Here is a 14,026-nt window from a genome sequence, read left to right as displayed (position 1 = left end):
TCTGGCTCTGCCCATAAGGACTGTGATCAAGCAGGTCTGCAGAAGACCCATGAATTTGCCTTTCTAAGTGAGTGGTGATGCCTTTCAGGTGACAGTGAGGCCAGTCTGGGGACCCCGCTTGAGGAAACACCAGAGAAAGAGACATAGGGATGTCAACAAGCCCTTCTGGCCTCTGCTATCTTCTTGCTAGCAAGTGGGCTGTGAGTATGATGAGCTCATCCTTGGAGCCCCAGGCTCTGCTGGGTAAGAGAGGAGCTAGGTCAGCCAGTCCAGCGCCTCCCTCCATGCCGAGCGGCACTCCTGCCCTGCTCTTTTGTGCCCCCGCCACATGCCACGTCTGTGCTTTGAACCTACAGCTGTTGCTAAGCAAGTTAGTGCTGCGATTTCAGAGAGGCGGTGTGCAGGGCCGTCGGCACTTCCTAGGAAAATAAGTTATAAACAATTAAGAATTATCCAGGAAGAGCGGTGTTCGTGTCCCCCTAAAAAGTGGGTCAGCGAGACAGGAGACCATTTTCCACTTCTACCTAGAGCTGCTGACAAGCGCTTGCAGCTCTCAGCCTGGGGCACTTCGGGAACACCAGGCCCTTCCGGAAGTGCATCCCATGGCAATCATAAAGAAGGGGGAAGATGATTTTGACGACTGGGCTTACCCTTGTGGCAGAACACAGTGGCTGCGTTAGGATTTTTGTGTGATCTCTTTTCAGAGGCTCCAAGGAGTTTCATCCATGTGGTGTTAAATTTTCATCAACTCCTGATAACACGAAGGCCACCCAATCTAAGCTACAGCAACAGCCAGCCTGTGGTGCTAATCAAAGCCATATGTAGGGTCTGCGATGCTACCCTAGCCCGTGATCAAACATGCCCACTTCTTCCAAATAGAAGTTCTTATGTGGGCCCTAGGAAACCACTAGAGACAACCCAGTGCTCTGTTTTGTTAAAGTCCAGGGAGTGAGAAAGGAAGTGTGTACGACTCCCACATGGAACTTGGATGGGTTCCTTAGCTCTGCCTTATTGATATGTAGAGACGGAGGACCCTGTGTGGGCAGCAGCCTGGGCCCTGCAGGCTGTTTAGCAGCTCCCCTGAATTCTACCCTCTAAATTTCCAACACCCTTCCTGGAGGCATAGAAACGAAAATGCCTCTAGGCTTTGCTGGATTTTGTCCACGGAGGGACACAACTGCCCCCTGTTGAGATGACTGGATTCATCGTGTTGTTCTGTGCAACAGTAACTTTCCCAGAAATGTGTTGAATGGGATCTTTTTAAGGATTATTATGTAAATTATTACCAAGAAGGGAGCTTCATAGTCTAATTTGAATGTTAGCCCACAGTTGTCTTACAGAAATGCCATAATATGCCACAAAATAACTTTTCACGTGAGCCCAGGCCCTTCAAAGGGTCCCCTTCTGGCAGGAAGAACTATGATGCGGTGCATATGCTCTTTGTGGCCTTCACACACACAGTCTTCATACTGCTCCTGATGACCTTTCATCCAGATCACCCCTTGGGTCATCCCTTGGCCACTTCACCTCTGCCTCTCTACCCCCACCTGCCGGGAAAAGCCTTGTTGCCATTACCAAACCTTGAGGCCACTCAAAGTATTGACCCCAACAGTGAATATCTAGCTGCTTTAACCCTCTTCGGAGATAACTGCTCAGGAAAGCATCTTACTGACCAGAATGAACCACCTGTGGGGTTAGGTGTGTGTGTTGGGGGTGGGTGCTTGGCGATCTCTTGCCTGAGTTGAACTTCCTTTGGTAGCATGCGTCACGTGCTTATCTCTCCAGCTGTAGACATCCTGGGGCAAGGAAGAGTAAAAGCCAGTGGCGGTGAAATGGAGCCCTCTCTTGGCTTCTGTGACTGAGTCTTGCAGTTCATTAATGGATAATTCCTAAACCCCATGCATTTTACAACAAGAGGAAGCCCCTCTCCCGATTCCCAAGCATTTCAACTGTTTCAATACAGACTGGTCCATTTCAGTTTCCTTTCAAAGCCCCAACAGCATCACTTGATTTCCTTCAAATCTCACTCTTCACAAAATTGTCATGGTGACTCCCGACTCCAATTACTCTTTGTATCACTACTGCAGGTGACTGAAAATATTTTTCCCTTTGGATTCTGTTAAAGGAAAAAAAATGTTTTGACATTTGTTGCAGCAAGAAAGAAGCCTTTTTTTTGAGACTGCTGCCGTAGGGGAGATAGATTGAGCCCAGCTCTGGCTCTGAGCACAAGAGGAGCAAGTGGTACTTGGAGTAGAACAGGGCTGGGATGGAGGAGAGCACAGGGCCTGCAGGATTACTAAGAAGGACTGGGGAGAGCAGGGGTGGAGGGAGGAGAGCACAGGACCTGCAGGATTACTAAGAAGGACTGGGGAGAGCAGGGGTGGAGGGAGGAGAGCACAGGACCTGCAGGATTACTAAGAAGGACTGGGGAGAGCAGGGGTGGAGGGAGGAGAGCACAGGGCCTGCAGGATTGCTAAGAAGGACTGGGTAGAGCAGGGGTGGAGGGAGGAGAGCACAGGACCTGCAGGATTGCTAAGAAGGACTGGGTAGAGCAGGGGTCGGGGGAGGAGAGCACAGGGCCTGCAGGGTTGCTAAGAAGGACTGGGTAGAGCAGGGGTGGGGGAGGAGAGCACAGGGCCTGCAGGGTTGCTAAGAAGGACTGGGGAGAGCAGGGGTGGGATAGAGGAGAGCACAGGGCCTGCAGGGTTGCTAAGAAGGACTGGGTAGAGCAGGGGTGGGGGGAGGAGAGCACAGGGCCTGCAGGATTACTAAGAAGGACTGGGTAGAGCAGGGGTGAGGGGAGGAGAGCACAGGGCCTGCAGGGTTGCTAAGAAGGACACTGGGTAGGTGATTCAGTCCTCCAAATGCTCGCACAAGCATGAAGACCTGAGATGGATTTGGTCACCAGCCCCACATAAAGACGCCAGGCATGGCAAAGCACACCTGTAATCCCAGCACTGGGGAGGCAGAGACAAGAGGATCCCTGGAGCTCACTGTCCAGCCAGGCTGAGCCCAGTTGGCCGCCCCAGATTCAGTGGAAAGAGCCTGTCTCAAAAGAAAAAGAAAAGTGAAAGCATTTGAGGAAGATCCTCAGTGTTGACCTCTGGCCTCCACGTGTTCCAACACTTCAGCACACACACATACACACACACACACACACACACACACACACACACATACACACACTAAAATAATTTTTTAAAGGAAATTATTAAGAAGAGACATCAGGAGTTTTGCTAAGACAGCCTAACAGTGGTGAGGACTAGGGCAGTGTTGGATGTAGCTCAGTGGTAGAGCCCTTACCTAGCACATCCAGGCCCTGGGTTTGACCCACAGTGTCATAAAATAATAAATAAATAAATAAATAAATAAATAAATAAATAAATAAATAAATAAATAAATAAATACATACATACATACATACATACATACATACATAAATAATACATAAATAAATAAGGATGATAAAATAATAATTATAAAAAGAAACAAAGTGACCTCACAAGACTCCCACTAAAGTCAGACCAAGGACTCATACATGGACAAAGATTCTCCCCTTTGACCCAGATAGATCATAAGAATCTTCTTAGATCTATTGAACACAAGATATCCCCGGATATCTGACCAAACCTCTTATCTCCCACCGTCAATACCATGTCACCCTGTCTAATGCCTGAAGCAAAAGTCCTATCAAGTTGGCCTTGCCGCTGTCCCCCTTAGTCACAGTTCTTCCCCCGACTGTCCCCCAACCTGCCCGTGGCTGAAAAGTGCCACTTAGCCCCTGTAGCACTGGACTTGAATCAGTCCCTCTTCCTATAAAGCCCCAGGGTGGTAGTGAAGAGTACTCATGGCCCTTAAAAATGACAGAGTAAGTGTTTCTTTAACAGCATCAGAAGCACCAGAGGAAGAACTTGGTCATATTTCAGGGGTGGGGATTCCCTCTAAAGTGAGTTCACTTCATCCATGCTGAGACTGTGCTTGGCTGGCCTGGCTAGAGAAAGAGGAACTTGAGAGGTCAAGGTCAAGGCTTTGCTCTGAAGAGGGCTCAGAGGACCTTGGCCAAGGCTTGGTCAAGGACAGAGTCTTGGACAATCCTTACTGTTTCTTCATAGCAGAGACTGTGTGCCAGAGTTCCTGCCTGCAGAGATCTACTCCCACCCCATCTCAGATCTACCAAAGGATGTTTCTCCTCTGTTTAATATCCTCACAGTGAACAGTTGATGATGGTGTACAAAAGACCAAGAAACACTTTCTAGACAAGTTTTGTCACTCTACTTAGAATAATTCCTAAAATTCAATGTGCAGCAACCAAGATTTGCCCCAGAAGCCTGACAGGAGAATATGGCTTTATCCTTGGTCTTGGGGGAGGGGGGTAGTCAGTCTGGAAATAGTATGAGAAAAAAGATCTTCCATTCAAGATCCTTCATTCTGCTCTCATTCCTTTAAGGTTTATTGTAGACAAGAGCCAAAGTACTTATTCACTCACTAAATCTTCAGAATTGTCCTAGTGCTTAGATGTTCCAGGACTGTCCTGACAACCATTCCCCTGAGAGATAGCATCAACTGAAGCCACACAAAAAGTAAAGGATAAATAAAAATACAAGTTGAAATATAAAAATACAAGTTCCATGTTGACTTTCTCAGCCCCGTGGAGCTGGGGCTAGCCCGAGGCAGGTGCATCATGGTACCCATAGCCCCACCCCAATCCTTGCCAGCACCAATGACAATCTCCAGGTTTGCCTAAAACTCCATGTAAATAATATTTTATTGTCTGCCCCAAGGGAGTCCCTCCTATATGTCACTGATATTGCAAAAATCACAGTGAAGACATGCTGAGCACAGAGATGTACCCCTGTAATCCCAGGAGGCTGAGGCAGGAGGATGATAAGTTTGAAGCCAGTCTGGATCCCACAGCAAGTTCCAGGCCAGCGTAGATGACATAATAAGATCCTGTATCAAAGTAAAACGACACAGACAACCAACCAAACAAATCGAAGACTGAAGGTCTGAAAGGTAGCCTGAGACCTCGGCTGTGTGGAACCCCTATGCTCTCCCTTCATAGGAAGACACTGTGGCCTGTGCTTGGCAGAAAGGCAGAGGCATCTGCAGGCACATGTCAAGGAAGTGCCACTTTTTTCATTTCCAAAGTTCTCCTCCTTCCCCCTAAGAGGAGTGTGAGGAGGTAGTGGATGAGCTCAGCAAGGTGCAGCCCATCTGCCAGGATTGCAAGACATGGCGGGACAGCCAGGAGAGAGCCTTGCATCACAGCAAAGTAACCTGCAAGTGTCTCTGGCTTAAAAAGAAAGAAAGAAAAGAAAAGGAAAGGAAAGAAAAGAAAAGAAAAGAAAAGAAAAGAAAAGAAAAGAAAAGAAAAGAAAAGAAAAGAAAAGAAAAGAAAAGAAGGAAAAGGAACTCATGAGAACCTGCAAATTCTGCAAACGTGGTCTCATCGCTGGGGAATCCTGTTCCCCTAGCCAAGAACTGAAATGACAAGGTCTGAGAGCCATCGGCTTCTTAGGTTCCCTCAAAACCTGGTTTTTCATTTCCAAGAGGCAAAAATACTAGCCAAGGCAAAGAATGACATTGAAGACTTGCTTGTGCCAATGCTCTGCGGGGCCTTCTGCGACCTGCTTAGTGAGCACTGCTGATTTAATTGACATCTGTTGATGGAGACATTGTCTATACTAAAGGTCAAGGTTGTTCTTAATTGTGAGACTTGATGAGTCTCCCTAAGTAAGGTAGCTTTAAATGTATCTGCTGTTCAATTGTTTACTTGCTTGTTTCCAGATCGAGTCCAGAGCCTCTTGTATGTTAAACAAGCCCCAGACCACTGAGCTACATCCCCAGTCCTCATTTTATTTTTTGTTTGGAGAGACATGCTCTCCCAAGTAGCTGGGCTATAGGTCTACACTCCAGTTTCGATTTACTCTAAGCTGTCTTCGTTTTGTTTTGTTTTGTTTTCTAGCCTGAAAATCTCTTGTACTACAGTCAAGATGAGGAGTCCAAAATAATGATCAGTGACTTTGGTTTGTCAAAAATGGAGGGCAAAGGAGATGTGATGTCCACGGCCTGTGGGACCCCAGGCTACGTTGGTAAGAACATTGTATGTGCAAGTGCATGCATGTGTGTACCCATAAAGTTGGGGTGTCTCCATGGCAACATCATCATCTTCATCCTGAAGCACTGGAGCCCGGCACATATTACAACTGCCTGCCTTTCTCTTGAAGGAAAGATAAAAATACCAAGAGACACCATAGCAAGTTAGCAGTGAAGTGGTTTCCATGAAACCTTTTAGCAGTTGGGTGGAAATCCTGTTTGATTTGGTTGTGGGCCCAACTAGAGTCTGAGAGCAAAATGGGATGAATTCCCAGGTTTTAATACCAGAATTTGTGTGTGTGTGTGTGTGTGTGTGTGTGTGTGTGTGTGTGTGTGTGTGTGTGTGTGTGTGTTTGGATGATTTACAGTGAAACACTGAACCTACAGTAAGGTGCAGGCAGACTCAATAAAACATGCAAAATGTTGAGATCGATGTAGCCAGAGAGGAAATACTTGTATGAGGAATATGGAAGAAGCCATAAGGAAGTCATTCTCTCCAAGTCATCTCACCCTGATCTGTGCAGGCAAAGCCAGCGGTTATACTTTTTCCTAAATGCATAACTGCACCTTTCTTCCTGTTACTCATACAAAATGCAGAGAAGGCTACCAACAGCTGTGAACAGCTGGTCACTGAGATTCACCCTCTGTTTTCTGGAGCATGCCCACAGGAATTGTGTTAGTTTGCTGTTACTGTAACAAACACCTGAGATAATCAACTTATAAAGAGAAAAGGTTAATTTTGCCTTGTGGCTTTGGAGGCTTCAGACTGTGAGTGACTGGCCCTGTAGCTGTTGGCCTTGCAGCAAAGCAGCACACCATGGCAACAGCATCTGGTAAAGCCATTCACCATGAGACTGGGACATGGTGGGGAAAGGGTGGGAATATTAATAACTCCTTCAAAGGTGCAGCCCCAATGACCAGGACACCTCACAATAGGCCCAGCTTCAGTGTTCTGCCATCTCCCCAAAGCACCACATGCTGGGGACCGAACCTCTATCACATGAGCCCTTAAGGAACACTTATCCAGAAAACTGTTCACATCCCTGAGACAATCACTTAGCAAATGTGTACTCAGTGTCTATCGTGTCCCCAACACTGTTCTGAGAGTTGTTCAGACACCTTACCTGCCTTCATGGAGCTTGCTGCTTGGTAGCCGAAACAATAGACCAGAGAGAGAGAGAGAGAGAGAGAGAGAGAGAGAGAGAGAGAGAGAGAGAGAGAGAGAGAGAGAGAGGCTAAGGAAAATGAAGCCAGCAGCATGCCATAGTCAGTGGCGGGGATTGAGGGGGACTGAGGACTCTGTTGAGAGAACTGGGGGTTTGAGCCTTCACCTGGATGACAGAGAGCAGCTGGCCACCAGGAAGTTAGAGACGAGGGGTCATTCTAAGAGGGAAATAAGCTAGTTAAAAAGCCAAAGGCAGAGAGAGGGCAAGCCTAGGTATGTTTGGTGTGGGGTGAAGTTGGAAAATGGAGACCAGGGCTGAATCCTCATGTAAACATTGAGGGTCTGTCTTTGTGAGAGCAGCCTGTGCACTAGGCACGGTGGGACATTCCTGCATTCCCAGAGCTGAGCTGCGGGGGGGGGGGGGGGGGGGGGGGGGGGGGCAGGAAGAAATTGAGCTTGAGGCCAGTCTGGGATGTATAGTAAGATCCTGTCAAAAACAAATAAACAAATAAACAAAAAAACAGAAAAAGAAGTGGAAGAGAAGATAGAAAGGGAGAGACAGGAAGCGAGGTAAAGAAGGGGGAAGGAGGGATGGAGAAAGGGAGGGAAGGAGGGAGGGAGGAGAGAAGAGGAGAGAGAGGAAGGGGAGGGGGAACACTTCTAAAAAAGGGAGGTTAGTGTTGCACAGCCTACACCATTCCCATGAGTCTTCAGGTAACAACTAGGGAACCTTCCTAAAGGGCTGAGGAGATTCAGTCTATAACCCATTGGTCTAGAGACAGCAGAACACTGTGGGAGTGCCCGTGACCTTGGAGGCACTCCATGGTGTTTCAGGTCCTTGCATAATTACACTGTCATATCAAAATGGACGTGTCACTGCTGTTTCGTTTTCCATGTTACTCAGAGGAGGGAAGCAAAGAGCCAGCGGAGGAGAATGGTGAGTAAGATGAGGGAAGAGATTTAGAAGGATGGGAACCTCACCAAAAGGACATGGCAGCCTGGGCAAAATGACAAGACCTTGTTACTACAAATGTAAAAATGTTGTGCTGCTATGCCATTGGTCTATTCCAGAATTAATTATTTAATGCCTGCCTTCTGTTTGAGGGATTCTAACAGAATGAAAAATGGATTAGGAGAAAAAAAAAAGACAAAGCAGACAGAAATCCTCCCTTGTGTCCTTACATTTAGAGAGAAGGAGACAGATTATAGGCAAATAACTAAGTAAATTCATTCCTGTGTTATCTCAATAACAGGGATAAGGGTGTGTGTGTGTGTGTGTGTGTGTGTGTGTGTGTGTGTGTGTGTGTGTGTGTGTGTGTAAGGACGGTGCATGCAGGAAGAAGCCAGAAGACAATCGCAGGTGTGACTCCTCAGGTCCATCCACCTTGTTCTTTGAACAGTGTCTCCCACTGGGACCTGGAGCGTGCCAACTAGGCTGGCTTGAGTGGCCAGCGAGCCCTGAGATCCTCCTACTGCCTCCCCAGTTGGGCTTATAAGCTCTCACAACCATGCCTGGCTTTTTGTGGGCACACTGGGGTAGAGTTCTGACCCTCATGCTTGTGCAGCAAACATTTTATTGACTGACCCTTCTTCCCTGTCCCTGCATATCCTTTTATAAAAGGGAGACATGGCCCGTGGAGACAGTGTCACTTACTAATGGGTGATTATAAACATCACTCCCTCCCTGGCGCTGAGTTCCTATTGCATGCAGCTTCAATGGCTGGTTCCATCCGACCCCAGGACAATGTGGCAAGGTATATAATATAAGATGTGTGTATGGTTATGTATTTCAAGTATAATAACTAGTGTATTGCAGGAGCAAACTGTAAAGTCCTGGTAAGGAGGGGAGTCATCAGTAGCTGGCACAGCCAAGAGGAAAGTTCTAGAACTGAAGGAAGGTGGAGCTCAGGCAACAAGGAGAGTTACAGTTGCCGCACAAGCCCTGAACTCCTCTCTGCTGCTACCTGTAGGATCTGTGAGAAAGGACTGGACTCCTTTAGCTTGGAGAACAGGCTGCTGCAAACCAGCACTTTCTGGTAATGATAATGAGGAGGAATCGTTGGCCCATCTGGTGGCAATGAGCTGCTCAGAGGACCGCAGTGTCTGTCAGTATGATACAGACCTGGACCTGGAATCCATTTAAGTCAAGGGTTCTGTTCTCCTTGATGCCAACATCAAGAGGCAAAGTCAGAACTAAGAAATGTATCAATTAGAGTGCCCGAGCTGTGGAATTAATTAAAATACCCAAATGGGTCCCCTGAGGTCACTGAGTATGTGACAGAAAGCATCCATCTTAATCATGGAACTGATAAAGAGCAGGGGTGACAAATATACTCCTGTTTAGTAGAGGAGAACCTCTACTGTGTGTGTGTGTGTGTGTGTGTGTGTGTGTGTGTGTGTGTGTGTGTGTGTGTGTGTGTGTTTGGGGGTGTGGGATGTTTGTGTAGTGTATGTAAGTGCTGTGTGTGTATCTGTGCCTGTATGTATGTGTGTATGTGGGGGTGTGGGGGTGCATGTGTGGTGTATGTGTGTGAGTGTGGTGTGTGTGTATTTGCTTGTTTAGTTTTGGTTTTTCGCTGTTTGCTCATTTCACTTTTTCTGCACACTAACATGGTTGCTCCAATTCAGGGACCACAGTCAGGTCTTATGGTTTCAGAAACAAAAATAAACTTTAAGAGAACTTGAAACACACAAATCAAGTGTCTATGTGTCTCTCAAGAATGGAGTGCCATGTTGCTCTCTTCCAACCAGAGTGCTGCTGTAGAGAGAAGGTGGCTGGTGGCAGGCACTCTGCCTGAGCTGTCGTGGTTCTAAAGGGAGAGTTTTCCTTATTAACTCTTGTTGAGCAGGGATGTGTCACTCAGCAGTATTTCCTTTCCAGCACACCACTATTTCCTGCTATTTCCTGATTGCTTTTGACTTGGAACTGGGAGAGACTATTGGCACCTGGGCACATCATTTTATTTACAATCCAGAACTATATGAGCAAAATTTTAATTCATGGTTGAGCACCTCCCACACAAGGGACCATCCCAGTATCCTTCCAGAACTTAGCTTCAGCATCGCTAGCCCAGCCATGCAGGCATCATTAGTCTATTTCTGCCTTAACTTGCCTGAAGTAGTTTAAACACATTTGGTCTTGTGTTTCCTTAAATGAAGCTGGTGAACAGTTGGTCAGCATTCTTAGAATGTTACTTTTTCCACCCAGTTAGAGGAATGCCCTTAATTCAAGGATCACTGAATTTTTAGAACTTGAGTTGAGATTTAAGATTGGAGAGGGCTTGGAAACCAGAGATGTGGATCAGCACAGTGTTAGTATTGGGACCACCATCCTCAAGATAACTTAGCCTTGTAGCTGGTACCAGTCATAGCAGGTAACCTGAATGCAAATGTCTGTTTATTTTAGTTGATGCATGTGTGTGGCATGTGTTGATGCTCATTTAAGTATGTGTATATGCGCGCGCGCGTGTGCGCGCGCGCGTGCGTGCGTGCGTGCGTGCGTGCGTGTGTGTGTGTGTGTGTGTGTGTGTGTGTGTGTGTGAAAACCAAGGCCAATGTCAGGAGTCTTCATTTGCCCTCCACTTTATCTTTTGAGACATGGTCTCTCACTGGACCTGGTATTCATAAGTTCAGCTACGCTGTTTGTCCAGTGATCTGTAGGGATCCATCTGTCTTCCCCTCCCCAGTGCTGGGACTGTAGAATAGCTCCTGGTTTTCACTTGGGTGCTAGGAGCCTGAACTCGGGTCCTTAAGCTTGTACAGCAGACACTTTACCAACTGAACCATCCCTTCAGCTCCTTGAAGCATGCTCTTCCAGACCTCTGCCATTGGTTGGGGATAAGGGGAGGCTAAGAGTTCTCATTTTATCACGCATAACACAAACATGCTAGACCATGTATCCCCTCTTTTTTTTTTGGCAAGGATGTAGGCAGTACTAGGTCTAAAACCCAGGCTAGGTAAGTGATCTGCCACTGAGCTGTCTCCAAGACTTGGTTGTTGTTCTAAGATACATGCACTTCTGTAGATACATGATAGCCATATGCCAAAAAAAAAGCCCTGCCTTTGTCTATGTCCTCCCAGACAGGACGAACTGTATTAATTTGATGGGCATCTCTCACTTCTGTTCTCAGCAGCCGGATTCATCTCCATTGATCTTTCCTCAGAGGACCTCTGTTCACTGTGGTAGGCTCTCCCCAGCAGAGTTTTGCTTCTTGTTTTTCACTTAGTTTCATACTTTGGCAGCTGAATGGATGTATTACTTCACTGTTCTCATCCCCTCGCCACAGGCCAGTGCTAAAATGAGATTTTTATGTAGCTGATAACATGTCATGCCAAGCTGATGGTAGTCAGATGGTCCAAATAAGACTTCCTTTTCTTTCTTTCACATCAGCCTGACAGTGATAACTCCCAGCAAGCATCTCATGCCATGTGCTATAACTAGACCCTACTTGTTAGGAAAGACAGGGCCCCCTAACAGGGAGACTTCTAGGTAACATGTTTTGGTTTTCTCAGTCTTTGCACGAGTGAACATTGACAGGGACAAAAAAGCTCATTATTAGAATGCAGACAAAGTAAACCCAGCCTCGCGTACATGGCCACACTAAGCCTCTCTCTATTGGCAGAACGTGCTGGGGATCAAAGCCAGGGTCCTGCACATGCTAGGCCAGCACTCTACTGCTAGGCTCTATGTCTGTCCTAACTCACTTTTTCCTCATACCATCATCTTTTAAAACATGAGGACCAAAGTTCAGTCCCCAGAGCCCACATGAAAAAGTCAAGGAAAGCTTCTTACCAGACTTTAGAAGAACAGATTATTTTAGGAATAAAGTACTTTGGTCAGCCATAAGCCAGACAGGATGGGAGGCCAAATACTCACACCATTCCATAAGGGTCATATAGCCGTTATCTATTATGAATTACACTAAAATTCCTTAATCTGACACTTACCTCCTCCAACAAACTGAATTCCAAGTTGCTTCTACATTCAAAACCCCAGCTACTTCTGGATTTTCTACTCCTTTCCAGTTCCTCAGCTTCATTCCTTCACCCATCATCCACACCCTGGCTTCAGTAGAGTTTGCATAGTAATCCCAGCTTAGGTCCAAATGGTAATTACCAGCCAAGGTGATGCATTCATGGAGACTTTTCAAAGCCTGTAATCAAAGTCAAGGGGCTACTGGAACATCAGAGTGGACTGAGGCTCTTTAGCGATAGACTTTTTAGTAAACTATAGTTTTAAGTCATGGGTTAAAAAACAGCAAAGGAGCCTATAGCAGCAAAAGGAGTCCAGAGCTGCCCCGAGAACCTTGCACTCTCCAAGATGGAAGATGATGGCAGACAAACCATGGCCAAGGATGGGCCTGTGTTTCAGGAGGGGGGGGGTTCTTTTGAGACAAGATCTTGTTACGAAGACAAGGTGGCCTTCAATTTTGTCATCAGCCCATCTCAGCCTCCCAAGTGCCAGCGATATAGGCATGTCCAGGCTCAGCAGTATCCAGATTCTGATACTCCAGAGAAAGCAGTGTATGGTCAGGTCTTCACAGGACATTCCTTCATCTTGTATTGGGTTGTTTGTTTTTAAATATTACTGCTAAAAATTCTGCTGAAACAGATCTAAGAACATTGGGCATTCCTTCCTTTGTTGTCATGAGATTTTCCCCTCAAGGCCAAATATGCTCTTAAAATGTATGTCTGAAGCTTTAATAACACCAAAGCTGGGTTATGTTCCCCTTGATCTCTAGCACTTGTTATTTGTTTTTGCTCTTTTAGGGGGCCTGCTACCCAGCTCCCAAATAAATTACCCACAGAGGCTTATTCTTAATTATAAATGCCTAGCCTTAACGTGGCTTGTTGTTGGCAAGCTTTTCTTAACTTTAAATAATCCTATCTTTTGCCTCTGGGATTTTTCTTTTTCTTACTTCTGTAAAAATTACTCTTGCTGTGTGGCTTGCTGTGTAGCTGGATGGCTGACCCTTAATGTCCTCCTCCTTCTCTGGCTACTTCTTCTCTTCCTTCTATTTATTCTCTCTGCCTGCCAGCTATGCCTATTTCCCTCTCCTGCTTCACTATTGGCTGTTCAGTTCTTTATTAGACCATCAGGTGTTCTAGACAGGCACAATAACACAGCTTCACAGAGTTAAACAAATATAACATAAACAAAAGTAACACACCTTAAAGTAATATTCTACAACAAGCACTTTTAGTTAGTTTTTCATCTCTGAACTTTCTTCTTTCCCACTGTTTAAAAAAAATTGTCACTGGGGATGTAGCTCAGTTGGTAGAATGCTTGCCCAGCATGGACAAAGCCACAGGTTTGATCCCAACATATAACATAGACTAGACTTGTGGTGGTGCATGCCAGTCATCCTAGCACTTGGGAGGGAAAGGCAGGAGGATCAGAAGTTCAAGGTCATCCTTGGCTACATAATGAGTCTGAGGCCAGCCTGAGCTATACAAGACCTGGTCTCAAACTAATTTAAATAATCGAAGACATCTGTTTTTTTTTTATTGTTTTACTCTACTGGGGGCCCATCACCCAGTCCCAAATAAATACACAGAGACTTATTCTTACTTACAAATGCCTGGCCATAGCTTGGCTTGTTTCTAGCCAGCTTTTCTAACTTAAATTACCCCATTTCTCTTTAACTACATTTTGCCTCTGGCTTTTTACCTCTCTTTATTCTATATATCTTTCTTTCCTCCTTATTCCATGGCTGGTTGGCCCCTGGTGTCCTCCTTTCCTTCTTTTCTCACTCCTCCCTCTTC

The 14,026-nt window shown here is 46.2% G+C and overlaps 1 protein-coding gene across 3 annotated transcripts in view; it reads left to right on the top strand.

Moving 5' to 3' along the window:
- The window catches only part of Camk1d (calcium/calmodulin dependent protein kinase ID), a 411,952-nt gene that overhangs the window by 349,456 nt on the left and 48,470 nt on the right, over positions 1-14,026 (top strand). For all 3 annotated transcript variants that reach the window (XM_006974656.4, XM_042278119.2, XM_015993508.3), the window contains exon 5: positions 5,966-6,092. In XM_006974656.4, coding sequence (XP_006974718.1) covers positions 5,966-6,092 — 127 coding nt within the window. The remainder of the gene's footprint in view (positions 1-5,965; positions 6,093-14,026) is intronic.

The sequence above is a fragment of the Peromyscus maniculatus genome, chromosome 5, assembly GCF_049852395.1.
Source record: "Peromyscus maniculatus bairdii isolate BWxNUB_F1_BW_parent chromosome 5, HU_Pman_BW_mat_3.1, whole genome shotgun sequence".
NCBI lineage: Eukaryota > Metazoa > Chordata > Mammalia > Rodentia > Cricetidae > Peromyscus > Peromyscus maniculatus.
Note: the sequence above shows the minus strand (reverse complement) of the source record. Positions and strands in the feature narration are given on the sequence as shown.